This window comes from Nannospalax galili, unplaced genomic scaffold (assembly GCF_000622305.1).
Source record: "Nannospalax galili isolate Female #2095 unplaced genomic scaffold, S.galili_v1.0 scaffold453, whole genome shotgun sequence".
In the NCBI taxonomy this organism is placed as follows: domain Eukaryota; kingdom Metazoa; phylum Chordata; class Mammalia; order Rodentia; family Spalacidae; genus Nannospalax; species Nannospalax galili.
In genome coordinates this window covers 1,490,080-1,516,524 of record NW_008334081.1, presented here as the reverse complement: position 1 = coordinate 1,516,524, position 26,445 = coordinate 1,490,080, and the positions used below count along the sequence as shown (strand labels likewise).

The following is a 26,445-nucleotide window of genomic DNA, read 5'->3' as shown; positions in this document are numbered from 1 at the left end:
AGGAACTAGAGATTCAGGATTGAGGGGGTCATTGAGAGAAGCTGAGGCCTGGTACTGTGTGACGTGGTCAGAATCTCTGAAGAGAGGCCAGGAGAGGCCTTTGGTGGAAGTGCAGCCTCAGTTGCAGTGGAGACCCTAGGATGCTGGAGATACCAGGACTGTGGGACATCCACAAGGACAGCAGCAGTTGTGGGGCAGAGGCAGCCTAAGCCCACTAAACACTGTGTGTGCTGAGGACGGCAGAGGTAGAGACGTGGAGCTGCTCAAGACTTAGAAGAGGTCCAGATCATGAGTGCGTCCTGGATGCTGGCTACTGAACGGCAAGATTTGGAGCTGAGCTGCTGGATTTTGGTTCTGCCTAAGTGTGATTGTTTTTATGCTCTTTTCCCTTTTGTGACAAAAGTATTTAACTTGCTTCTGATTTTACAGAAGGCTGTAGTTAAACAAACTTTGGACTTTTAATGTGTTTAAATTTTTAATGACTGTTGGACTTTTAAAGTTGGACTATTTTAAAACATTTTTAATGTGTTTGAGTATATTGTCTACATGTGTGTAAGTGCACCCATGTTGTGCAGTGCATGAAGAGGTCAGAATCCCCTGGAACTGGAGTTACAAATGGCTGTTAGCTGCCACGTGGGAGCTGGGAATTGAACCCAGGTCCTCTGCAGGAACAGTCAGTGCTCTTAACCACTGAGCCATCTCTCTAGCCCCATAGTTGTACTATTTTGTATTGTGATGTTAATATGAGATCTTGAGGACGAGGAAAGTTTGTAGTTTAGTAGTGATGTGTTTGTGTCAAGTTGACAAGGGGTGAACTTCTGACGGCTAATCTTGGTTGTCCACTTGAAACACTTGGGAAGAGGGTGCTTCAGTTGAAGAGCTTTCTCTGTCAGATTGGCTGTGGTCATGTCTGTGGGGGCATTTTCTTGATTGCTAATTGATGTAGGAGGGATCCACCCACTGTGGGTGTTACCATGCCGAGGTAGGTGGGCCTGGGCTGTATAAGAAGGGTGGTTGTATGTGAGCCTGGGAGCAAGCCAGTAAACAGCATTCCTCCATGGTCTCTGCCTCAGTTCCTGCCTCCTGGGTCCTGTCTTGAGTTCTTGTCCTGACCTCTCTCAATGATAGGTTCTGACCCAGAAGTGTAAGATGAAGCAAACCCTCTCCTCCCCAAGTTGCTTTTGGTGATGGTGTTTATCACAGCAACAGAAAGCAAACTAGAACAGAGATGGAGCAGCCAAGGCTATAGAGAAGGCTGCTCTTGGTGTACCTAGGGAAGGCAAGCTGTGAGCCAGGCCCCTGTGCTGATGCTGGCCACAGTCCAAGAGGCAGGAGGGGACCCTGGAAGCCATCATAGCTACTGCTGAGACTTCCAGGAGGATGGTGACCAGTGTGGTAGTGTCCAGGACTCATCAAAGCTAAGCTGACCACAGTATGGGAGGAGAATGTAGGAGACACAGTGTCCCGGTGACCTATGGCCCAAGGATAATGGCCAGGTGTTCTGGGCTCAGCTTCTCAGAACAGAGGTGGGTAGGACTTGCTCTTTGAAGCATAGGCCCAAGTGTCTGTGGGGCTCAGGGACTAGCCAACAGCATGCGTAATGTCTCAGAAAGGTCGGCAGGGGGCACCAGAGACCTCTGGATTACTCTGATTGCCATGAGCAGTACCCAGAGGCCTCAGTTCAGCAGGGCTTGTTTACGTGCAGGCAGAGCCTCCTGAGGCCTTGAATGTGTACCCCACAGGGGTTACTGTGTGGGGCAGGGGAAGAGGCTGGGGACTTCACTATATGGTGCTGTACCTGGACCTGGCCCTTGGGAGCTTGTGAATCAATTCTGCATTTTTAGAGGAACCCTAGCTCTTACTAAAGAATGAGGCCAACTGTTCTCCCCACCCAAGAAATAAGACCATTCACATGGGTCTCAAAGACATTAAAATATTTAAGATTTTTTTTTGTGTGTGTGTGTGTGTATACATGCCATAGTGTGTGTGTAGAGATCAAAGAACAACTTTTGTTTCGTGTTTTGAGACAAGGTCTCCCTGTAGTCCCATTTGGCCTGGAACTTGCTGTGTAGACCAGACTGTCCTCAGTCTCACAGAGATCTGCCTGCCTCTGCCTCCCAGGTGCTAGGATTAAAGATGTGCACACCATGCCCAGCCCAGTCAGAGGACAGCTTTTGGGAGTTGGTATTACTCCTTCTACCATGTGGGTCCCAGGGACTGAACTCAGGTCATCAGGCTTGGCAGTGAGCACTTCTACCTGATGATCCATGTTTCTGGTCCTCCTTGAAGTAATTCTGAGTGGGCTGCAGGAGAGAAGTGATAGAGGGATGAATGGGGTCAGGGCAAAGGGAGTGTGCTCCAGGAACAGAGTGGCAGTGGGCCTCCAGGTGGACCAGGGAGAGTCCCTGTTCAGGCCAGGGAGATAAGTGGCTTGAAGGACTCAGGTAAAGAGAAATTTTGTGTGTGTGTGTGTGTGTGTGTGTGTGTGTGTGTGTGTGTGTGTGTGGCAGGGGAAGGGTGTGGCCCAGTAGGTATGGGAGACCTGGGAGGTGACTGACCCTGATAGGCCAGCATAAGTAACTAACAGAGCTGATGGTGGGTTTGGTTTAAGGTTTTTTTTTTTTTCTGCATAAAAGTAATAAGTTAAGGAAAATGCACACCCAGAAAGGAGGATGAAGTGTACATACACCCATAGTTTCCTCTCTCAGACACAACACGGCTTATTTACTCCAGACTTCCATGAGCAGGCTTCCATTAGAAAGAGTTTTAAAGGCACGGCCTGTTTCATGTGATGCCATCTCTCTAACATCACAGATGTCTTTCCATGCCACCTCCAATATGGGCTCGTCAGGGTGGATGGTGAGCATCACCCTCTGGAGAGTCCCTGATGGCCTGATGCTCGGGCTCAGGGGCCTGTGCCCCTGGACTCTGACCAGGTTCCTTTCTCTTTGTGAGGCCCTCTGCCACTCTGTTGAAGTAAATCACAGCCATGATCACAGTTATGCTGAGTCCTGAGTGTCCTTCTCATGAATCACAGGCCTGGGGGTGGACTGCCCCCAAAGAAGCTTGACCTCCTGCAGCACAGGGGCTAGGTTCTGGAAGTGAACCCCTAGTCTATCTGCTACAATCCAACATTACTGGCCCATACTACCTCTCCAGGTCTCCAGTTAAATGTAGGGCATTGATTGGGAAAGAATCACTTGAAGATGGGATTTGAGGGTTAATTACAATGACTGGGACCCATGGGCAGTATAACTCCAGAACAGGGTTCCGAAACCCTTGAAGAGTCCTGGGGTGGTAAAGAACACTGGAGGCCATCACCCTGGACGTGGGCCCTACATCCATCAGGGTGCTGGGACCCCAGGGACACAACGAACATCACCCTGGACATGGGTCTTGTTTGCATTAGGGTACTGGGAACTCAGTAGTGGGGTCACAAGGCTACATTTTCTTGGAGAGACAGGTTGGTACAGGTTATATAAGTATATAATGACAATGGCCTGAGTTGAACCGCCCCGTTGGCTACTGGGATCCCTGGGGCTGGGACAGTCCCTTTCCAATTAGAGACTTAGAGGAAAGCTCTAGTCAGGGGAAGGAGCCCAGCTTGGCCCCACACTCCGCCCCTGCCTGCTCCTCAGGTGTCCTGAGTGAGGGGTTGTATACAGGCCTGCTCCTTCTGCTTGTCCTGCTGGGGAAGCTCTGGGATCACAGAGCCCCTTGGCACAGGAGAGGGATCGCAGAAGCCCCATTATCGGCCTTACAGTGGCTCTCCCCATTGGGAGAAAGCTGGGTGTTGGAAGTACCCAGGCTGAACTCAGTTTTAGAGATCCACAGATGGCAATTTGAGATTTGATCTGTAGTCTGGTTCCCCCAGCTGCGCCCACAGCTCTGCTTGCCAGCAGGGAGACAGAGGCCCACAGTCTTGTGCCTGGGGATGAAATATTCAATTTGATGTCTCAGGCGGGGTGATGTTTCCTTCCTCGTCCCCAGCGCTCCTATAAAGAGGAGCCTGAGAGCTGGCAGTGGCCCCACACAAGCTGCAGGCTGGGCTGAGTGGACGGGACAAAGAGGTACCTGCTGCAGGGTTCAGACGGCACTCTCCAGATAGGGTGGACTAGGGTGTGAGGGATGGGGAAGTTATTTCTTAAAAAGTCAAAATAAGTGAGGCATCTGAGGTGAGATTTCATCTCAGAAACAGATGTGGCTATGAAAATGCTGGGGTTCCCGTGGGTGGCAGGATGGGCTGGTCCTGGGGGTGGTGGTGTTCCCATGGGTGGCAGAGTGGGCTGGTCCAGGGGGTGGTGGTGTTCCCATGGGTGGCAGGATGGGCTGGTCCTGGGGGGTGGTGGTCTCACCCCTGGCTTCCTCCTGTGGCAGGTGCGTCCCCTGGTGCTCTGGGGAGGATGCAGGCCTGTGTGCTGAGGGGACTGGCTCTCGGTGTCCTGTTGGGGGTTCTTGCAGGTGAGGGGCCACTCTGGGCTGCAGCCACGGCCCTGCTGCCTTCCCGTATCTCCCCTCTGCACTGTCCTTGTCCTGCACTGGGCAATGGAAGGTTGCCCTGAGTGATGGGTCTCCTCTTCCTTTACAGGGGCCAAACCAATGCCAGAGGAAGCAGGTATACTTTGACATCTTTCCTTTCATTGACATAGTTAATGGTGCATCCAGGTGGGTTGGGGAGCAGAGGTTCTGACCCCTAGAAAACACAGGGGCTGCTTACCCCCTGGCAAGCAGTGACTCGGCACCAGCAGACGCAGAGCAGTGGGATCCTTGCCTCCTGGAAGCACGACACGGGTCCTGCTGCCAGCACGGAGCTGTGCCTGCAGGGAGCCAGGACAGCATCAGGCTGGCCTTGCCTGCTACCATTTCAGACCACCCGGGGAAGGAGGGAGCCAATGAGCCCTCAAAGTTCCACCCTCATCCTGGGTTCAGACCCTGGTCCGTCCCTGGAGTCCCAACTCAGTTCAGTATCACCTGGGTGGACAAGGGGACTGTGTTCTCTGAAACCCCATTAGCATGCTGCCTATGCCCCATGTCCTCACGACCCAGTTGTCTTTCTGCTCTGCATCTCCCCAGACAAGGGTAGGACTCCCTGCTCTTCCCTCCCTCTCCTCTTTCCTGTCCACCAGATCAAGTATCCCAAAGGGAGAGGGATAGCCAGGACTCAGACCTCACTCCTGGCTGAGGTGATATCGCTGCAGGCACTGCTGGGTGCCACCCACTTGCCCCAGGTCTGTGTGGGTTGTTCTTCAGTCGGGGATGGTGGGACAGCCCCTGAGATGGTGACTTGTATCTTTCAGACCCCTACGCTGAACCACCAGCCATGCCCTACTGGCCCTTTTCTACCTCTGACTTCTGGAATTATGTGCAGTATTTCCAGACCATGGGCGCCTACCCCCAGATGGAGGACATGGCCCGTACCTTCTTTGCACACTTCCCCTTGGGGAGCACCCTGGGCTTCCATGTCCCCTACCAGGAAGACTGAGCAGTATCCATTCTGCTGTCTGCCTGGTTGCACTGGCTGGGTCCTGAGGCAGTCCAGAGCCACAGTGTTGGGCAAGGGGTGGAGCTCGTGCTCAATAAACTCCATCTGAAGATGCACAGCAGACCTGTGGTTCTTTCAAGACACGGCTGCACAAGGTCCCCTCTGTTTTATGACTCCATGAATTAGCTGGGCTTTATTTTGATGACTGGTGAGCATGCCTTTAATAAACATGTACATGATTTCCATCCATAGGCACATCAACCAGGGGTCACCTGTCCTTCAAGTCTCATGATCCTCTGGGGGTGTGGGTTGCAGTTCCACCAGATTATAAGGAAGAAAGCTGAGGCAAAGACACCATGGCACATCAACCAGGGGTCACCTGTCCTTCAAGTCTCATGATCCTCTGGGGGGTGTGGGTTGCAGTTCCACCAGATTATAAGGAAGGAAGCTGAGGCAAAGACACCACGTACAGCCTGACTTAAGGCCATGCGCCTAGTTAGATGAGCTGGACTGTGTCCCTGGCAACCCCTCCCTAGGCTCCCAGCATTCACCTCTAGGCCAGGCACCTATGTTCAGTGCACAGCACATTCCTGAGAGCAGCAGGAAGCAAGGAAGTCAGATGTGAGGGAGAGCCATGGCCCATACTTGGTCTTGCAGGGAAGACTTCAGGCTGAGGCTGCTGGAGAAGGGGATGGCTGCCCTGGGTGGCCTTGTGGGCACAGAAGGGTGGGCAGATAGTGGGATAGCCTGAGTATGGGTGGTGAGCTTCCCCCACACATGCAAGGCAGACAAGCCAAGAACACATTGGTTAACTCCACATACACACTAAGGGAGACACTGAATAGCTCCTCTTCACCATCCTGTCTCAGCCTCCTCAGCTCAACCTTTACCTGAGTGCCTTAGGGTGACAGGCACTGACCTTGCATCTGAGGCTCTCCAGTCATTTAACTTCTGCCCTACCCTGCACAGTCCACTCAGGGAGAGGGGCTGTCCAGAGCACTCCCCACATCTTGGCTGAGTTACTGTTTCCCTGGAGCCACCCCAACCCTTGATACTCCAACCCCACCTCTAGCAGCCCAACTCTCAAGCACTCTAATTCTTAAAGTTGTTAAAGGGGGGGGGCGATCCACAAAAGGGTTCACTGACGCTATCAGGGAGTCTACACAAAACCACTGTGACAGGTACAAGGACCACAGCCTTGCTGAGACTGCAGCAACTGGGCTCAACCACATAGACAAGTGGGGACTAATAGCCAAGGAATAGGTGGAGGTGGGTGGGAAATGACTAAGGGGTAACATGGGATTCTTGCTGAAGGTAGGCCAGATGACATCATCTGGAGATGGTGGAGGATGAGAAGCCTCGTTGGACTTGGTGTGGCCCTGTTATCAGTGGGGTTGTGTGTGGGCTTCTTGCTACTCTGACTCAGGGATCCTTGTTAAACCTGGGTTGTATAAGGCGGTGCACAGAGGGGTCTAGGCGAATGTTCAGGAGTCTGACTAGAGAGTCACTAGACAGACTATCTCAGGCTCTGTCTCTCCAAAAGATCCCGCTCTCCTCCCTGCTCCCTTCACTTCTGTTCCCTCCTTTCTCTCCTTCACATTCTCAAAAATGGCACAACATGACACTATAAAAGTACCAAGCTAGCCATTTCTCAGCACAGTCCAGCGATATTAAGGGCATGGCGGCCATCCACCTCCAGACCCCCTTCCACCTTCCACAGCTGAAACTGTGTCCACCGAGCACCACCCTTCCCTAGCCCCAGAGTCTCACACAGTGAAATCAGTGTTTGCTTCTTTTCACTTGACGTAAGGTCCTCAAGGCTCATCCCCGTGGGTCAGAAATCCCTCAGTTAAGACTCAACCCTGTTCACTGCATGGATAAGAGCCCGCTTTGTCCGTGGGAGCACCTTTCCACGGGCAGGGTACGGGCCTGCCTCTCCCTTTAGCTACGTGCGCCTGGGCGTGCAACGCCGCGTCAGATCCTGGATCTCTTGCATGGGTCTCGTCTGAGATTGGGGGTCACGGCCACTCCGCGGTTTTCCGGCTGCTGTACCATTTCTTCCCCTTCTCGCAGGCCGGAAGAGCCGGCATCTCCGCCTTCTCGCCAACATCTGGACAGCAGCGTCCTGATGGTTTGGTCTGCAGACTGATGGTCGGGGAGCCCTGCCTCTCCCTTCCTCCGCGGGCCCTCGCGCTGGTGGCGGCGTGGGTGCCGTCCGCGCACAGCCGTCCTGACAGCCGCACCGCTCCGAGGAGGCGGAGCCGGAGCACGCTGGGGCTGGAACCACCGAGACGCGGCCCTCCGCCGTCTAGACCTGCCCGGGGGCGCGAACCGGAAGTGGACGGGGCCCGCCGGAAGTGAGCGCAGCGCTGGAGATGAAGCCAGCTGTGGATGAAATGTTCCCCGAGGGAGCCGGGCCCTACGTGGACCTGGACGAGGTGAGGCGGGGTGGGCAGGCCGGGGCGGGGACGTGGACACGCGCGGGTTCCCACGGCCCGGGAGTCGGGGAGGCTGTGCGCCCCGTGGGAGCGGACACGCGCGGGGTCCCAGCCCTTGACGAGTGAGGAGCTGCCGGTGCCTCGAGGGAGCGCGGCCCGCGGATACGCGTGGGCAGCTCACGCCGGGGGGTGGCGGGTCCTAGTTCCGAGCCCCCGGGGTCTGGGGGGTTCGAGAAGTTGCTGATGCCCAGCTGCTGGCGGTGTCATGGCCGGGGTTGAGCCCGTGTTGAGGACCCGTGAAAGGGAAGTCGGGGGAGTGGGGTTTGCCTGCAGACCGGTCTCTGATCCGAGCTCCTCGCAGATCTTAGAGAGTCCAGAGCGAGGCCTGCAGACTGCCGGGTCATGGACCCTCAGCCCTGGGAGAAGGCCCATGGGAGGTGGTTGGCTTTGTGTGCTGTGTCCCTCACCTGCAGGGTTACAGAGGCGATTTTGTGTCGTTGTTTAGCACCATGACCGTAGACTCTGGTACAGGTGTTCCTGTTCCAGTGGATGGTTTACGGTCCTGAGGTCAGCCCCACCTCTTCTCTCACAGCTTAGCTGGTAGAGAGATGCTCAGATGTAGCCTCTGCCCTTAGGGAGGTGAGGTGTGGTGGGAGGAGGCCGATTGTAGATCCTGAGTGTAAGAGGACGTTGGAAGTGCCTTGCAGACGAACCCATGGGGCTTTGGGTGGCTCAGCAAGGCTCAAGAAAGGAGCTCCGGTGTTGTCCTGTGGATAGCGATGAAGACAGCCCAGGATCAGAGCCCTGGAATGATGCCCTTCCACTCTAAAGGAAAGAAACACCTTGTGGTTTACCATGGAGGAGCTTCCAGTTCAGAGAGGGGAGAGAATGGGCAGGGCCAATCATGAGGCCTGCAGAATGCCCAAGCAGGGCCACTACCTGACACCTGCAGAATGCCGGGGCAGGGCCACTGCATGAAGTCTGCAGAATGCCAGGGCAGGGCCACGTCATGACACTTGCAGAATGCAGGGGGTGGGCCTCATCACTAAGCCTGCAGAGTGTCTGGGTTCTGCGATCCACCACTGAGGCACATGCTCTCAGCCCCAACTCCTCAATCTGGCAGCATTACAGTGGGAGAGACACGCCAAACTTCCCATGGAGGTTGGTACTCTGGAGGGTTTGGAGCTTGGATTTGCTGAGAGTAGAGAAATAGAAACAGGAAGAAAGGAGACTTAAAGAGGGTTGAGGGAGGCAGTGGAAGTAAGAGGAGCTGGACCTGGATTTCAGAGGCAGGCTCTGATGGCTCACTGTGATGACCAGTCTGGGTACGGAGGTTGAGAATCCCAAGAACAGCCACCAAAGGGAGCACAGGAGAGCCAGGGAAGAGTTGAACTAGGAGCCCAGGCAGAAGGTGTGTGGACCAGCTGTAGAAGCCTCTGTTCCTGCTGCCCCCAGGCAACTGATGAGGCATAAGGTCCTGAGTGCATCACATTGCACAGTGTGTGTGACACAGTTGTACGTGACCTGGTTTTATCACCACCATGGAGTTGCAGCAGTGGAGGGTCCCCTGGGAGCAGCCTCCCAGCCCTCAGGCCAAGCCAGATCTGCTTCCCAAGGAAAATGGTTGCATTATCAGACATGAGGCGCATTGCCAGTGATGTCATCGTCCAGGAGGTGATTGGAGACTCCTGAGAGCACCACACAAGGCAATGGAAAGTCTCTTTTTAAAAAGCCAAGGAAGACTCAAAGAACACAGGACCTTGAGAGGCCTTAAAAATGTGCATGGATTTCCCTTTCATACATACGTTCTTTGTCTGGAAAATGCTGTCTCCAGCTTGAATACTCTTCCTGTCACTCAGTGTTCTGTTCTAGGGAGGTGGGATGGATGTGGTAATGAGCCTGTCACCTACTCTTAGAAAACAAACACGTAGCATAACCTTACCTTTCATGTTCTTGGTCTCCAGGCTGGAGGCAGTACTGGGCTCTTGATGGACTTGGCAGCCAATGAAAAGGCAGTTCATGCAGACTTTTTTAATGGTAAGTATGGCAATATCGGTGCCAGGTTTCATCTGAGTTTCCTCTGCAGGTTAACACAGTCAGGCAGCTTTGTGACACAGATAATTTGAATCATGGAACAGTGGAGCCAGACCCTGTGCTGTTCTCAGTACAGTGCCAAGTGTATGATGTGATCACACAGCTGTTAGCACTAGCACTCAGCTCCATTGAGGAGAACATAGCATGGGATTCTTCCCAGCTCACTTCCCAGAGGTTGAGTTTGAGCACTGGTAGTGTTGGTATGTGCTGAGGAACAGCTGGGATTGTGGCAGGGTCTGGAGCCATCCAGACCTGGGCTGGGAACCTGCCTGGCTGTCTCTTGTCTCTGCTCTCCTCTGATGTTCCTTCTATTCCCTTTTCCTCGTGCACACTTGTTTGCCCACTTGGATTCTTGTGCCCTTGGCTGCCTTCACAGTGTAACACTGGGCTCTGGCTTCAGCCCGCCCTGTGTCTGAAGTCAGCATGCAGAATATACCTCCAGCTTATATTTAAGGGTTCTCTTGCTAGTCACCCAAAACATAGGTGTTGTCTTAACAAACGGCGAGAGCTGACTGTAAAATCTGCTCTGGAGAGTAGTCGTGTTTTCCTTCCATTTTAACTCCCTGATGTAACTCCAAAGAGCTTCTGTACTAATCTTGCCATGCTGGTTTCTAACTTCCCAGGGGCTCCCAGGTGGTTTGGTGGCTCATTGGCAGGTGGTTGTTGGCCTGAGTGGGAAAGCCAGCTGCCAAGCGAATGTATTCCTCCCTGGGACCTGCTGCTCTCCTAAGGCATCCTGGGGGTCATCGACTGGTGTCAGAACTGGGCGAAGTGACATTGAGGATTTGGAGAGGCCTTTCTCTAATCTGAGGAAGGGAATGGATGGTGCAGGGCTGCCAGCTGCTCTCCAGAGTGGCCTTGTGAGGACTCAGCTAGTGCAGGGCACCTCGGGAGGTTCCTTGCTGTGCAGGGTGTGTCATCTCTAGTGCTGACGCATTGGCTCAGGCTGGAGATCTCCTCAGAGTTCCATTTGTCCTTTGCCCATTGGACGAGAGATCAACTGTGTATGTGTTGTTGACGGTGTTTAAGTCTGGCAGTGAGGGTCCCATCCTGCGCTCCTGGTGGCATGGGCAGCAGGCCCATGAGTCATTCTAGGTGGAGAAGGAGCAGGTAGGGTCCCTGTCCCCTTTCTACCCACTGCTCCAGCTCAAGCCCTGGTGCTCAGGAAGCTATTCACTGGGAGAGGCCTGCATAGCTTTTGGCCATGGCTTCCACTGAGTCCTTTTAGCTCCTTAAATAGCTGGGCCTTGGGACTGTTGTCTGGTGGTCAGTGGGTTCTGACTGTGGAATGACTCACTCTTCTGACACTGTGTTCATAAGTAGTGGAGGGTCTGAACAGGGCTGTGGAAGTGTCGGATGAGAGCCCCGACAGGCTGGGTGTGCTTGTGCCTGGAACACCAGTGGGGAGGGGGCTTCTCTGCGTGACAGGTCTGGAATGAAGGGGTTCCCTAGGAAAGGGGTCTGGGCAGGAAGTGCCTGGAGAACTGGCAGCACATGCAGAGGTCAGGAGGCAATGAGGGTGTAGAAGAGCTCCTCTGGGTGGCCAGAGCTGCACTGGGGACACTCTCCCCAAGAAGGTCTGGTATGGGGATGCAGGAGGCGTCCTGCCCCTCAGCTCTGTCTGATCACCAAGGAGATGTACTCTATCCATTCTTTTGCACATGCGGATGGCCTTGGTTCTTTCCTATCCTGAAAATGATGGTGTGGCAGGCTCATGGTTGGGAACTTGGAAAGTGCGTAACAGTAAACAGAAGACTGCGTGGCCGTGACCTGTGGTCGCAGTCTCTAGCAGCATGTGGGGCTGTTGAGGCCCAGGGCCCGGTGCTGCCACCTTTTCCATCTCCCGCTTTCACTGTCCTGCGCGGCGTGGCACTCGTGTCCAGTCCTCATTTTGGCCACTAGACTGCAGGGTGGTTGTCCAGCATCCCCATGAACCTTCTAAAAATGCCTTCCAATTAAAACACGATTTAGAATACATGGAAGAGGGCTGGAGAGATGGCTCAGCAGTTAAGAGCACTGGCTGCTCTTACAGAGGACCCAGGTTTGGTTCCCAGCACCCACGTGGCAGCCAGCAATCATCCATAATGCCAATTCCAGGGGATCCAACACCCTCTTCTGGCCTCTGTGGGCATTGCACAACAACTGTGCACTTACATACATGCAGGCATAACATTTACATAAAATAAAAGGTTTTTGTTTTTAATACACTGTAGACAACACTGTCCCCTGAGTTCCACCTACTCGGCTGGGTATATCGAGTTTGTCATAGGGAGTCCTTTGCCAGTTACACTGCTCACCACTTTCTCTGCCTTCTCAGCTACCTAAAGCGCATTTTGAAGTGGTTTCCTTACTTGCTGGTCCTGTGCCCATTAATGTGCGATTTTTGTTGTTTGCATAGACTTTGAAGATCTCTTTGATGATGATGATGTCCAGTGAGGCCATTCGGGTGCCTGTGCCCTCCTTACGTGATGTGTTCTGAACTGCTGAGGACAGGATCAGATGGTGTGGAGACCTTGTGAAGATCACTAGTGATTAGGACCTGGTCAGCCAAGGGAGGAGAACTGTGAACACCTGGATGTGCTGATCGTCTCCGAGTGTACCAGCTTTTTGTCCTTTTAAAATTAAAAAAGCAGCACCGTCATATGCAGGGTAACTTTAATTCCTGTGCTTGAGATGAATGTTGCATTCCAGAGTCTCTGTGTGTGCACGCATGTGTGTTTGTATGTGTGCATGAGGGTTTGTATACTGAGAGAGCCATGTCTGTCACCACAGCAAACACATACCATGCTGCTTTTAACATTCAGTTTGTGGTGACTGGTAATGTGCAGTCTGGGAAGCAGTGGGCAGTGAAGGTCACGTTCAGAGCACTTAGAAGACCTGGCTGAAGGTTCCGTCCCTCCCTGTGGCAGCGCCCCACTGCCTCCCTCCATCCCCATGGGCCAGTGCTTTCCTCCAGCCTCCTTATCCCAGCAGCTGCTCTTGCAAACCCTAAAGACCTAAAGCCTCCGGAGGACCACAATAGTGACTTTGCAGGAGATGCTTCTCCGTGAGAAGTGCCTGGGTTGGTCTTTTCAAGGGAGACTCAGTGCCCACGGCAGGACAGCTTTTACAAATTTCTTACTAGCTCAGGTCCATAAGTGGTAATGGCTGTGATGATTGCAGCTTTGGATCAGCCTGAAGGTGAAGGCTGTGCTTTAGAGCAGGAGCTGCCGGGGCCTTGGTTTCCTTATTGGTGAACAGAGATGCTTGTTTGCCGGTGTTGGTGATGCTTGGTTCTGGGATCTCCGGTCTTCAGCAGGTGAGAAGGACCCAAGGAGAGGGAAGCAAGCTGTGTAGTAACTGCTCAGTGTGCAGCCAGGCCCCCAGACCAAAGCCAGCCGTACAAGGCTGTTGGTTGGCTTTAGAATTTGGGCTAGTCCAGTCCAAGCCGCCTCAGGATGGCGATCTGCACACTGTGCCTTTGTCCAAGTCCTTCACACTTGGGCCTGTGTGTGCTTGTGTGCCCACCTTGCCCTTCACAGAACCTGTGTCGCTCTCTCAGTGCTGTGATGGGAAGAGGGAGCGCCTTCACCTTTGACCTGTCAGGCAGGCTCCACTCCAGGTAAAGTGAACTTGAGCTGGTGCCCTGCCTGCTGACGTGTGCTCTTTGCAGTGTCCCATGGGGACTCCTGGGAACAGTTCTGACTGATTGGCCTTCTTTCGGGTCTCACACAGGTTCATAGCCAGTCAGCAGTGGTCATGCGTCTGCTGTGGGAGACTCATCCAACCTTTGAATAAAAGGCCCTTTTCCTGCTCAGCTTAGGGGAGCAGTGGGGACCGCCCCCCCCAACAGACAGCTGTAATTTTTTTGGAGTGTTTTCTCCTAACAGTGTCTTGGGATCCTTGTTCAGCTCCTAACAGAGGTGAGGTGAGGATGCCGGGGAAGCACAGCTTTGTGGAAGGTGGGCCAGTGGGGGTGGGAGTGATATGGCGTTTGGCTCTGGAAAGAACTGGGGCTCTTTGGTTTGGTTTGTGTTTGGGCTGGGCGGCAGGCAAGGGCTCTGGAGGGAAAGCTTCCTTTCCCAGCCTTTACGCTTCTCGTGTTGGGTGAAAGCTCCTGTCTCCTCTGTGGACACTGAACCAGGATCTGCACCACCGTGTGAGAGGAAAGGCCCCGTGCTTTACATCCATGGGACTGGGTGGTGCTAGGGAGAAGGAAGGGACAAGCCTTGGAGTTCTTGACAAACCAGAGCTGAGCCAGTGGCACTGACATAGCTGCATTTTCAGAACGGGGCTGTTACTTGTTTTAGGACTTTGCCTGCTGCGGCTACTGCTATAAGCCAAGAAGTCCCGAGGACAGCTCCCAAAGGAAAAGGCCCTTTGTCCCTGAAGAGGTCAGAGCTGGGCCTGCGGGAGCTGTGCTGTCCTCCACCGTGACCTCCAGGTCCCTGGCGTCAGCCAAGGGTGAAGTCAGCTGAGTCTCCTGCCACAGCCCTCCCTCCCCATGAGATGATATAGGCTGTGTTGAAGCACCAGCCCCAGACCAGCTTTTGTATGTTCTTGGTCAGCACTAGATTGTCCGAGCCACACTGTAGGTTTTGTGTGAATACAATTCCCCTGATGAGTCAGAGCATGCTTTTAAAGGTCGCCGGGTGATTTTTAGGGAGTCAGTGCTGTGAGGTGACGGTCACCTAACAGCAGTAGCAGGGCTATTTAGCAACAGCCACTGTGTTTGAGGGAAGACCTGGCCCCTTGTCTCTGGCATCAGACAGACCATCTGGACACATCACTGTGTTGCTACCAGGTCAGGAGAGGGAGAAGGGAAAGGAGACGGGTACACTGGTTAACAGGGTCACTGGAGCTTGACGCCTGGGTCAAAGCCCAAATGCCCCTGTGTGGTCTGAAGCCGGGTCTGTGCCAGGGCCAAAGGTGGAGTATCAGTGCCATCTCCATCGTCCTGTGGCTACCAAGGGAGTCAGCACGTTTCGTGGATAATTCACAGCACCCTGCACATCCAATCAAGTACTATATGAAAGTTAGGTGCTTTTAGCACATTTATGGATGGCAAGAACTCTGATCTTACACATGGCATTCCCTGTTGTCACCTTGTAGAACCCTGTGGAGGTCCCTGTCTTCTCACTGGACACAGTGATTTGCTGTCTGCCCCAGGTTGTCCAGATTTTGGAGGCACATGGGTGCCAGGCCCTATCTTCATGTCAGGAACTGATCGCTTTCCCCAGAGACCATCAGCAAAGCCAGGTGGCTGTTGGTTTGGAAGTTGCTCTAATGGCAGCGACAAGCCGTTGATAAAATGTCCCAGCCCAACAAGATGCAAACATTAAAGCGAGACCCCTTCCATTGTTGAGGGAGAGGGGAGACGGGAAGACGAAGCCGACATGAGATTGCACCCAGCACCAGAGCACCTGTGCGTACAGAGCATGCCTAGGCAGGTCTGGGGGCAGAAATGAACAGCAGTGCCGTACCAGCTGGAGACCTTTTCTTTATAGCACTGGCTGGGTCATCCAGATAATGGGGAGGGAAAGCTGAATTGACTAGCACAGACCTGTTGTACCTGAGAGGCCTGCCCAGAACATACTGTCACACACATCCTCCCCCGTGCTGGTGGGTGTGTTCTGTTGGTCTCTGTAGAAGATGGATGGCAGCAGTGCTGGCCACGGAAGGGCAGGGGCCGTTTTCCCAGCAGGGCTGTGAAGGGACAGTCCACATAGAGTTCATAACAAAGTATGGAACCAAGAGGAGTGCTCCGCAGCTGAGGAAGTGATGTGTGGTCATCCCACAGGATCCTGCACCCACCGGACAGTGAGCTGGACCTCCCAGCTCGACATGGAGGGGAATCCTCAGGGTCTTTGGGTGAGAAGGGTACAGAGAGGCATGCATTTGCTCATGTTTTTACATGGTTACTGTATTTCTCACTTTTCTGTTGCTGTGATAGAAACACTGACCCAGGCAATTTATAGAAGGCAGAGTTTATTTGAGCCTACGGTTCTGGGGGAATTACATTCCGTCATGGCAGGGAGGCATGGTGGCTGGAGGTGGCTGGAGCAGGAGCAGCAGAAGTGAAGCTCTCACATCATCACACAGGCACAGGAAGCACGGAAGAGAGCGACTCAGGATCTGGCAAGGCTCAAGAATTCTCTAAGCCCACCCCCATGATGTGCTTCCTCCAGGATAGCCACACCTTCTAAAACCTCCGAAAACAGCGCCATCATCTGGAGACAAAATATCCAAATACTTGGAGCCTATGGGGGACATTTTCATTCAAACCACCACAGTTACATGTTCATACAGTATCATACACCATGTGTAAAGGCATATGCTTTTTAGGTGAGTATAGATGGCGTATGCATACACAAAATTCTACCTGTGCTGTCCACCCTAGCCCAAGGAATGTGACTATACACTTGCCTGCATATGTGATTATGCATGTATGTATATGTGAATGTTCTTAGGTCATGCAGCTTTGTGGAGAAGATCAACACATCAAGAAGCCTGTGAAAACCCCAATTGTCAGGTAGGCTGGCACTCAGGGAACAGGTGACAGGTGCTGGCTCCACCTGGGGTGGAACCCTTGCAGGTGGCCCACGGGGAAGAAGGAAGATCCTTAGGAGAAGGTGTGAGGTCAGAGGAGGCTGGAAGGCCAAGGTGGGTGGCCACCTAGGGTGGGCCAGGTGGTCAGAGGCTGGCACCCTGGACAGCTTCCTTCCCAGTCCTGCGGTCTGCCCTAAGCTGGGGTCTTACTGCATTTTCTTCAGTTCCCTGTTTATAGCTAAAACAAAGAGGGAGGGCTGACCATCTGGCAAGGGCTCTGAGCACATGCTTTGAAGGACTAAGTGACTTCATGGATCAGCACTCTGAGCTTGGATTTGTTCTGTTGAGTTCAAGTCAGTTTTCCTTTCCAGTTTTATCTGGATAACCCTGCTATTGCCCTGCATGGGCCCTGCAGTGAGGGTGGGTTTTCCTGAAGAGCAGGTGCTCCAGGCCTTCCTGGACTCTTCGTGCAGCCACTGTTGTCTGCTCAGCCTATACTGTGGCAACATAGGAGTTTCTGTTTTGAAAGTCTGCTATAGGTCCACAGATTGGGGCTTCCAGTAGGGCAGGGTCTGAAATGTCCACAAAACTGGGGCTTCTTGTGTGCAGGGATTGAGAATGTCCACAGAAGCAGGGCTTCCTGTATGCAGGGCTTTTGGTGTCCACAGAACTGGGGCTTCCTGTTGGTAGAGCCTGGGGTGCCCATTAAACTGGGGCTTCCTGTTTGCAGGGCCTGGGGTGTCCACAGAACTGGGCCTTCCTGTTTGCAGGGCCTGGGGTGTCCACAGAACTGGGCCTTCCTGTTTGCAGGGCCTGGGGTGTTTGCCCCAGTCAGCAGTTTTGGGTAGGTATTTGTTTTGCTTAGTTTTTGCTTTTTGCTTCTGTCTATTTTAACTTCAAATTTTATTTTGCTGAGACTTAATTTATACTGTTATTTGGAAGGCTCTCCAGCTGTGCCTAGTACAGTTACATAAATGTCAGAAAAACCTGTAAAAACTCTTGCTGGCAGGAAAACCACCCGACCCACCATGAAAGTAGCATTTAGGGCAATTGTATTTTATTTATTTAGCATCCTACTGATGATCATAATCCCCCAAAGATGCCATTCATTGAAAGCCAGCATTGAGCTCAGTATTTGTTCTCAGAACATTCAGAGGAAGGCCGTAGCGGGCTCACGGGGTAGGAGGGACACCCAGTCTAGTGTTGGCGGAGCAGAACGGCAGACTCTGTTCTTGAGTGAGTGACCTGTCCCTGTGGGTGGCATGGTCTGATAGCAGTTCTGTCCCTGGAGTCAGAGACCTGGAGTTGGGCAGGGGTCCGCCTTCTCTGTTGTGCTGGGCTATCTGCATTAGGGTTACTGCAGTGCCCACCTCAAGACATTGAAAGTTTCTGCTCAGCAAGATACTCCTGAGGACATGGACAGGCTACAGACTCTGAAGTCAGTACTGTATACTGGGTATCTGACATGCTTTGTCTAGAACAGTTTGTGTCAAGAACTGTAAATCCAGGGTAAACATGTCCAGGCCAATGAAAAAGTGGCAAGGTGTTTCATGTGTTACTTCCTTATACTTACAACTCCGTGTAAATGTCAGTGAGCTCTTAAGTGATTCCCGGCACCATCAACCATCATTGAAATGCAAATTAAATCTATAACGAGATCTAGTTCACATTTATTTCAACAGCATAAGTGTAAAGTTAAAAAGAGGTACCAAGTGTGAAGATCATGGAGTCACCCTTGGAACTTGCACGGCTGGTGTGAGTTTTACGTGGTCTGACCATATTCAGAAAAGCTTCGACAGTTTCTTAAATCAATAGATCTCTTTGCCCCAAATTCCACTTATAGGTATTTGCCTAAGAGAAATGAATAATGTGCACAGACCATGGAAGGCTTTTCCAGGGATGCTCAGAAACTGAAACACGCAGAGCCCAGAGTGCCAGGTCAGGTGGGAAGGTGCTGAGGAAGTCAGTGGCCTCTCCAGGTATGCTGGGACTAAGTGTTGACTTGGAGGCATTTGTTCCAGCTCTGTTGTCACATAGTACATAAAAGTTAATTTAAAGTAGACTACTGGTGTAAACATGCATTACTTTTAGGGAAAAAAAAATAGGAACAAAACTTCATACTCATCATAATGGTAGGAAAGGTTTCAGGACCAAAAGAAAAAACAGTGAAAAAAAAAAAGGAATCCAAATGAAAAGTCACTGCTTTTCAAAAGACGCGTGCTAACCTGAATTTGGCATGAGCCTGTGCGTGAGACCTCACATAATGAGCTTTAACTGAGCAATCGGTGAGCCAGAAGCCTAACAGCATGGCGTGCTTTGGTAGCAGTGTCAGAGCAGCGGAACCTCACCCAGGCAGGGGGGCCAACCACGTTCCAACAAGCCAGGCACTGGGCTGAACCGCCGTTATCCAAATCTCTGTTGCTTTCTGCCTGTGCCTGACACTGGAATGGAGCCGTTTCTGGTTTTCAGAGCTGCCCCTGTGCAAACTGTATTTTTCCTTAGCCTTTGTTGACTTTGGCTCGTCCTAAGTTCTATTAGCACTTTTTGAAGACCAAAGCAATAGTTTATCGATATTTTGAGTACTTTTTAGTTATTTTACCTTTAAAATTGTAAAACTTCCCAAAATTGTTTTAAAATTTTATTTATTTTCTTCCTCATTTATATATTAGTTGAGACTTTCATATAATGTATTTTGGCCATATTCACACATCTCAACTCCCTCCAGGTCCAGTGCCCCCTTCCCCGTTCTCCTGACTTTGTGTCATTTTAATTTTTTAAAAACTAATCAATTCTGATTGTGCTATCCACATACTCTTGGGTGTGAGTCCATCCTTTGGAGCCTGGTCAACCTACCCAGTGTCACACCCTTAAAGTAAACTGACTCCCTTCCCAGCAGCTATCAGTTGCCAGGAGCTCCTCAGCTAGGGGTGAGACTCTGTCTGGCTCCCACCCTCCTCCATGCTGCATTCTGAGCTTGTGCAGGTCTTGTGCACTCTGTCACAATGATTCCTGAGACTTGGGAGGTGAGGCTGTGAGAGAAGTGTCCCACTTAGGGCCAAGCTCTTTCCAGTCTCTTATTCTCTGCATGTTGACCAATTGTGGTTACCTGAGTTAATGGACATCTACTGACCAAAGAAGCTTCTCTGATGAGAGTTGAGAGATGCACTAATCTATGGGTAGAGCAATAAGTCATCAGGAGTTGGTTTAATACTATGCCCACTTAGCTGAACAGTAGTGGGTTCTCCTCTAGGGCCTGTGGCCTATCTAGCCTCAGGTTCTTGGCCCTGATTGTGGTGTTAGGTATGGGTTCCATCTTGTGTAGCGGGCCTTAAAGCCAATCAGAAAGTGATTGGTTATTCCCATAGCATTCATGCCACTATTGCAGCAATGGGCATATCTTGCCAGGCCAGTGGTTATTGTAGCTCAGGGGTTCCCAGCTGGGTAAGACTGATGGTTACTTTTATCCTCCAGTTGTGAACATAGCACCGTGAAAGCTAGCCAGTGGGGATGAAGTGTCCAGGTCAGTACCCACTTGAATTTTCTGTTCTATGACTCAGTATTTGTTTTCTTCAGCAATAGGATCTTACTACAAAGTTCTGGAAGGTAACCAAGAGCAGAGGCAATAGCCTGTGGTGTTTGGGGGGTCTGTGGGATCCCACTGGCCAACAATTCAAAACCTGTTTCTGGTACTGGGGTTTTTATTTGCTAGGATGTGTTGTCTAGTTGGGGTATTATCTACCTGTTATAAAGTCACTCCATTAAGTCACTCCATTAAAAATCCTTTTATATGTATATGCATATATTTGAGAGAACTTTTACGGTAGTACGTTTCCATAAGGTTTTTTTTTGAATGGTGTTTAGTATTAATTAGCCCTCCCCATATTCCCTCCTTTACCCTATCCACCCACCCCCACCCCATTTAATACTTCCTGTTCCATTATTCCCTTTTCCCCTTTAACTGTCTTCTATATCCTGTTCCTTGAAAGACCCCCCTGTCCCTCATGGCCCCTTAGTAGTTTCCTAATCTTTAGGGGTATTCCAAATGAAACAGACATATCTAAAAATTCAAATCTAAAATTCAAATATGAGAGAAAACGTGATGTTTGTCTTTTGGGGGTATGGATTTCCTCATTCAAGATGATTCTTTCTAGATGCATCCGTTTACCTGTGAATCTCATAGTTTCATTAAGGTATATGCCAAGTGGTGTGCTAGTTAGTCTTTGTCACCTTGGCACAAAGTAGAGTCACCTGGGAAGAGGAAAACTCAACTGAGGAATGTCCTCCACCAGACTGATCTGTGGACATGTCTTTGGGGCATTTTCTTGGTTGCTAATTAATATAGGCAGGGCACAGCTTACTGTGCATGGGGCCGTCCTTGGGCAGGCGGTCCTGGGCTGTTTAAGAGAAGCAGCTGAGCAAGCCAGTACGCAGCATCCTTCATGGTTTCTGCTTCAGCTCCTACTGGTAACTGCCTTGAGTTCCTGCCCTGGCTTCCCTTAAAGATGGACTGCACTTTGGAAGTGGAAGATGAAATGAACCCTTTCCTCTCCAAGCTGAGAGTGTTTGTCACATCAAGAAAGAGCAAACAAAGCAAGTGGTATAGCTTGGTCTTGTGGTAGATCTATCTCTAGCTTTTGGAGGAACCTCCACACCGATTTCAATAGTGGCCACAGCTGTTTGTACTCCTATCAGCAGCGATGTTTACTTTCCCCAGATCCTTACCATCGTTTGTCACCATTTATCTTTAGACCTTAGCAACTCTGATCAGGGTAAAATGAAATTTCAAAGTAGATTTAATTTGAATTTCCTGATGGCTAAGAATGTGGAATACTTTTAAGTGTTTCTAAGCCATTTGTATTTTATCACTTGAGAACTACTGCTTTTCTAAGCAACATTACAGTTATGCCGAGTAAAGAAACAACTTAAATGTTACGATTCATTTTAAAGCCAAGAGTGGCCCTGAACTCTGAGGCACGGGTTCCTGCAGGTGTTCTTGAGCCAGGCTTCACTCATTCTTTTACTCAGTGTCTCTAGCATGAAATGGGGAAGTAGAAGTCAGGACCAACCTCTATCGGATGATCTTGCCGTCTGATTCCTAGGCCTAGAATATCACACACAGTTACAGACACCTCAGTTTTTCTCAGTGTTTTCAGTGCAAAAAGCATGCTGGTTTCAAGGTTTGATGTATTGACCAGGCACACCCACAGTCATTCACTGTCTTTGGTGAGGGGAGGTGTAGTCCTAAGGGATTAAGGTCAGATGCCCAGGTCACAAGAGGAGCACATGACTCAGTGAGCTTGATTACTTATAAACAACTTTTTGGTCACAACTTATTGTAAAAATCATTCCTACAGAGAACTCTATTTAATTTCTTGCCCCATTTTAAAATTGAATTGGCTGCTTTCTTGATGTTTAGTTTGTAAGTGCTGTGTATTTGCTAGATACTAACTCTGTTGGATGTATAGAAGCAAAGATGTTTTTCCTTTTCTGTAGGTCCCTCTTTACTTTAGGATGGTGTCCTTTGCTGTATAGAAGGTTTTTAATTTCATGCAGTCCCAAGTTTCAGTTGTTGGTCTTAATGTCTGCACCATCAGGGTCCTGTTCCAAAAGTTCTTTCAAGTTCCACTGTATTCCCTACTTTTTCCTCTGTCGGATTCAGATTATCAGGTCTTATGTTGAGATCCTTGATCCATTTGGTGCTTTGTACAGGGTGAGAAATATGGACCTAGATTTCATTTTTCTACATCTAGTTATCCAGTTTGACCAGCACCATTTGTTGAACATATCGACTTTTCTGCAATGTGCATTTTTGGACCATTTGTCAAAAATCAGGTGGCCCTAAATCGGGGTTCTCAGTTCAGTACCATACTGTTTTTATTAGTATAGCTCTGCAGTATAACTTAAAATCAGGGAAAGTGACACCTTCATCAGTTCTTTTATTCAATATTGTCATGGACTCTTATCCCTCTGGGACTGTAAGCTCAAACAAACTGTTCCACCTAAAAGGTACCTTGGTCATGATGTTTTATCAGAGCACAGAAAGTAACTATTAGTAGTTGGAACCAGGAGAAGGATATTGGCTGTGAATAACCTGACTATATTGTGTTTTGGAGGAATGTAGAAAAATTAGAAATTTTGGATTAGAAAAGCAGTTGAATGCTATAATCAGACCCTAAAGGATCATTCTAGTAGGATCCTGGACTCTAGAGGCCCAGCTCAAGGTGTTTCAGATCTAGACAGAAGCAAGGACTTAAACACAGCTCATTTCTATGATACTTTGTTTTGTTTTTTTGAAGCAGGGTCTCACTGTGTAGCCATAGTTGGCCTGAAACTTGCTGTATAGACCAGGCTGCCCTCAAATTCACAGGTATCCACCTGCCTCTGCCTCCTAAGTGCTGGTATTAGCGGTGTGCACCACCCAGGCCCAAATACTGTTTTATTTTGGCAAAGAATCTTGCTGCCTTTGACCCCCTGTCCTCAGAACTTGTCTGAGGCTATATTAAAAAGCAATGAACTAATTTATTTGGCTGATGAAATTTCAAGATAACATTAATGTTGAATCTGTGGATTGGTTATTAGTAACACTTATGCAAGTCTGTAATGAAAAAGAGCAGGCGTGGTAGAATGAAATACAAAGTGTATAGTTTATAGAGAACAAGAGCCCCAGGAACCTGTTACAGCCAAGGCAGGTGTTTGGAGAGAGGCTGTAATTACTGAGGAGATTAGAGCCATTAAGAAGAGGCCTACTTCCATACACAAGAATGGACTGAGAACGTCTAGGCTAAGATGCCACCCAGCTAAGTTTTCCACTGTGAAAGGGTTTTGTGCTCCTAGAAAACCACAGTATACAAAAGCTGCTCCAGATGGGATTCCAGGGGCCAAGGGTCCATCCCAAATTGGCAGCTAAGCTTGGTATTATTGTTCACATGGTGCTGGCTTTGGAAGCATGAAACATGCAAGAGTGAGGGGTCATGGATTCTTCTTCTGTGGCTTCAGAGAGCTGCTGAGACAGGCAACATGGGGCAGGGGAATGCCTGTGTGGAGGCCCTGAGAAGCCATTTCACAAAGCTGTGACAGTGAAGCCTGGGCATCAGTGGAGACCCCAAGATGTTGGAGATTCCAAAGCCATGAGACATCTGTCAAGGAAGGAGAGGAGAGGAGGGAGGGAGGGAGGGAGGGAGAGAGGGGGAGAGAGAGGGGAGAGATTGCAGGCAGCAAAGTTGAATGGTGTGGGAGCCATTTGAGCCCTTTGGAACTAAAGTCCCAGATGCTGGACGTGGAGCTAGAGGACTTGGTGTTTTCCCTCCTTGTTTCTAGTCTTGGTCTGGTATTTCCTCACCATGGCCCCATTTCTCCTTTTTGAGAAACATGGTATGTTGCAAGTATGTAATTTTTCTTTTTGATTATACAGGGGGCTGCAGTTAAGATTGTATTGAGTTTCAGAATAGATTTTGCACTTTAGTCTTTCATACAGTGTTGAGACTTAAAGACGAAGGGGACTTTTCAAATTGGATTAAATATATTTTGCGTTATGAGCCCATGGGGGCCAGAGTGGTGTGGTGGCTTGAATAAGAATGCTGCTCATAGGCTCAAGTATTTGAAAACCTTGTTCCCACCATTGTGGAGGTTTAAGACTAGTTGTGACCTTGCTGGGGGAAGTAGGCACTAGGAACAGGCTTGAGAGTTCATAGCCTTGCGCCATTTCAGTTTGCCCTCTCTGACTGGTGCTTGCTGTTGAAGATGTGAGCACCCAGCTTTCAGCTTCTGCCACCATGGATGCTTGCCGACACGCCTCCTCACCACAATGGACTCTTATCCCTCTGGAACCATAAATCCAAATAAACTCTTCCATCTAGAAGTTTCCTTGGTTAAGCTGTTTCATCAGAGCAATGAAAAGTAACTAATACACCTAGTTAGATTTATTCCAAGATTATTCTTCATTCCAGAGTTCCATACGATGTCTTTTGATCACATTCAGACTCCTTCACACCCCTACCCACTGCCTTCTCTCCCCCAGATTCCATGTCCTCCATTATTATCTATTCTTTTCCTTTAAACTTTTTATTTATTTACCTTTTAGGTTTTTTTTTTTTTTTTAAGGCTTAGTGATTTCAATTTGTGCCTCCCAAGTACTTCTGGTTTGAGTCCATGCTCTGGTGTCTGCTCAGCCTACCAGACATTACACCAGTTAGGAAAACTGACTCCCTCTCCCAGCATCCATCCCTTGCTGTATTAGTTACTTTTCTGTTGCTGTGATAGAAACACTGACCAAAGCAACTTGTAGAAGGAAGAGTTTTTTTGAGTTTATGGTTCCAGGGGAATTACAGTCCATCATGGCAGGGAAGCGTGGTGGCTGGAGGAGGAGCAGAAAGCAGAGAGCTCACATCTTCAAGTGGGCACAGGGAGCAAGAGAGCGATTCAAGATCCGGCAAGGCTTAAGAACTCTGTAAGCTGCCCTCAGTGACGTGCTTCCTCCAGGATAGCCACACCTTCTAAGACCTCCCAAAACAGCTACTAATGGGAGACAAAAATGTCCAGATACTTGGAGCCTATGGGCACATTCTCATTCAAACCACTAAAGTTGCCAATAGATCCTCAGCTAGGGCTGGGGATTCCTGCCCATACCCTCCATCCATGCTGATCCCCTGTTTAGTTTGGGTTTGCTTAAATCTTATGCATTCTGACATAAGAGCTTTGGGCTCATATGTGCAACTACCCTGTGGTGTCCAGACAATGGTTTCCTTGTATTCATCTACCACCTTGGGCTCTTACAGTCTTTTCACCCCGTCTTATGCAATGATTCCTGAGCCTTGGGAGGAGAAGGTGTGATATAGGTATCCCATTTAGGGCTAGGCACCCTGCATTCTGTTATTCTCTACACATTGACAATGTGGATCTCTGTGTGTATTGGTTAATTTTCTTATGATTCCAGAGGGAGTAGAGTCCACTGCAGCTGGGAAGCATTGCAGCATAGGTGGCTGGGGCAGAAAATAGCACTCACACCCTCAAGCAGATACAGGAAGCAGACAGCCAGCCTGGAAATAGGACATGGCTTTATGCCCTCAAGGCTGTCCCCAATGATGTGCTTCCTCCAGCATGGCCACGTCTCCTAAAGGTTCCGTAATTCTCCCTAAACAGTGCCACAAACTGAGGACCAAGTAGCTAAATGCAAAGTTAGAGGTATTAAATGGATTTTCAACTATGGCATTTAAAACTTACGATGGGTTTACCAGGATGTAACCTCTTTGTTAAGTAGAGAATCATCTGTGGTGGAAACAACAGAATAGAATGGTCTTGCACAGCAAAGAAAACACAGCAACAGCATCATCATTCATCTCAAAAGCTGCCACTGAGCAACAGAGGTCAGTCACAGAGGGAGAGCTCTGTGTTCGTGTTCACGGCTAGGTCTGTGGAGACAAATATGCGAAATGCGTCTGTGTGTTGGATTCAGGATGGGGTTAGCCTTGCAGGCCATGTTGGGATGTGCTGCAAGGACATTGTGAGACTTGGGCAAGTACTTTCTCCTGACCTGGCTATATTGAACTCCCTGAGCTGTGGATATGATCTGAGCATTTTCTTAGATACATGAAATTCACGTGTCACTCTGTCTATACGTATAATGTATACAAGTGCATTTACCTATGAAGGGAAGGTTTACACTTCCGCACATAAGTCATCCTGAGTCTAGGAGGTTGGACACTGTGTCTGTGGATTCATCTCTCAGACAGGTGAAAGTGATGTGATGGAGCAGGAGTCTGATGGACGTCTGGCCTGAGTGGACCACCCAACCCCCCAGACCTTCAGTTGGGATCTTTCTTAAATGCGGTATTGTTTGTTGTTATGGGACTCTCGTAGCCAATCTACCTCCTTCTGACACCAGATTACTTGGCCATTGATTTAAAC

At 50.1% G+C, this 26,445-nt stretch overlaps 2 protein-coding genes across 2 annotated transcripts; both read left to right on the top strand.

Moving 5' to 3' along the window:
* Positions 1-2,728: 2,728 nt before the first annotated feature.
* Positions 2,729-5,596, top strand: Otos (otospiralin). Its single transcript, XM_008829134.2, has 4 exons — positions 2,729-4,070; positions 4,378-4,461; positions 4,589-4,615; positions 5,298-5,596. Exons 2-4 carry the CDS (start codon positions 4,404-4,406, stop codon positions 5,480-5,482), a joined length of 270 nt encoding a protein of 89 aa, XP_008827356.1. The 5' UTR covers positions 2,729-4,070; positions 4,378-4,403; the 3' UTR covers positions 5,483-5,596.
* A 2,173-nt stretch (positions 5,597-7,769) lies between these two features.
* Cops9 (COP9 signalosome subunit 9) lies at positions 7,770-12,655 on the top strand. Its single transcript, XM_008829133.3, has 3 exons — positions 7,770-7,920; positions 9,885-9,957; positions 12,413-12,655. The coding sequence occupies exons 1-3, from the start codon at positions 7,858-7,860 to the stop codon at positions 12,448-12,450; spliced, it is 174 nt and encodes a 57-aa protein (XP_008827355.1). The 5' UTR covers positions 7,770-7,857; the 3' UTR covers positions 12,451-12,655.
* The last annotated feature ends 13,790 nt before the right edge of the window (positions 12,656-26,445 follow it).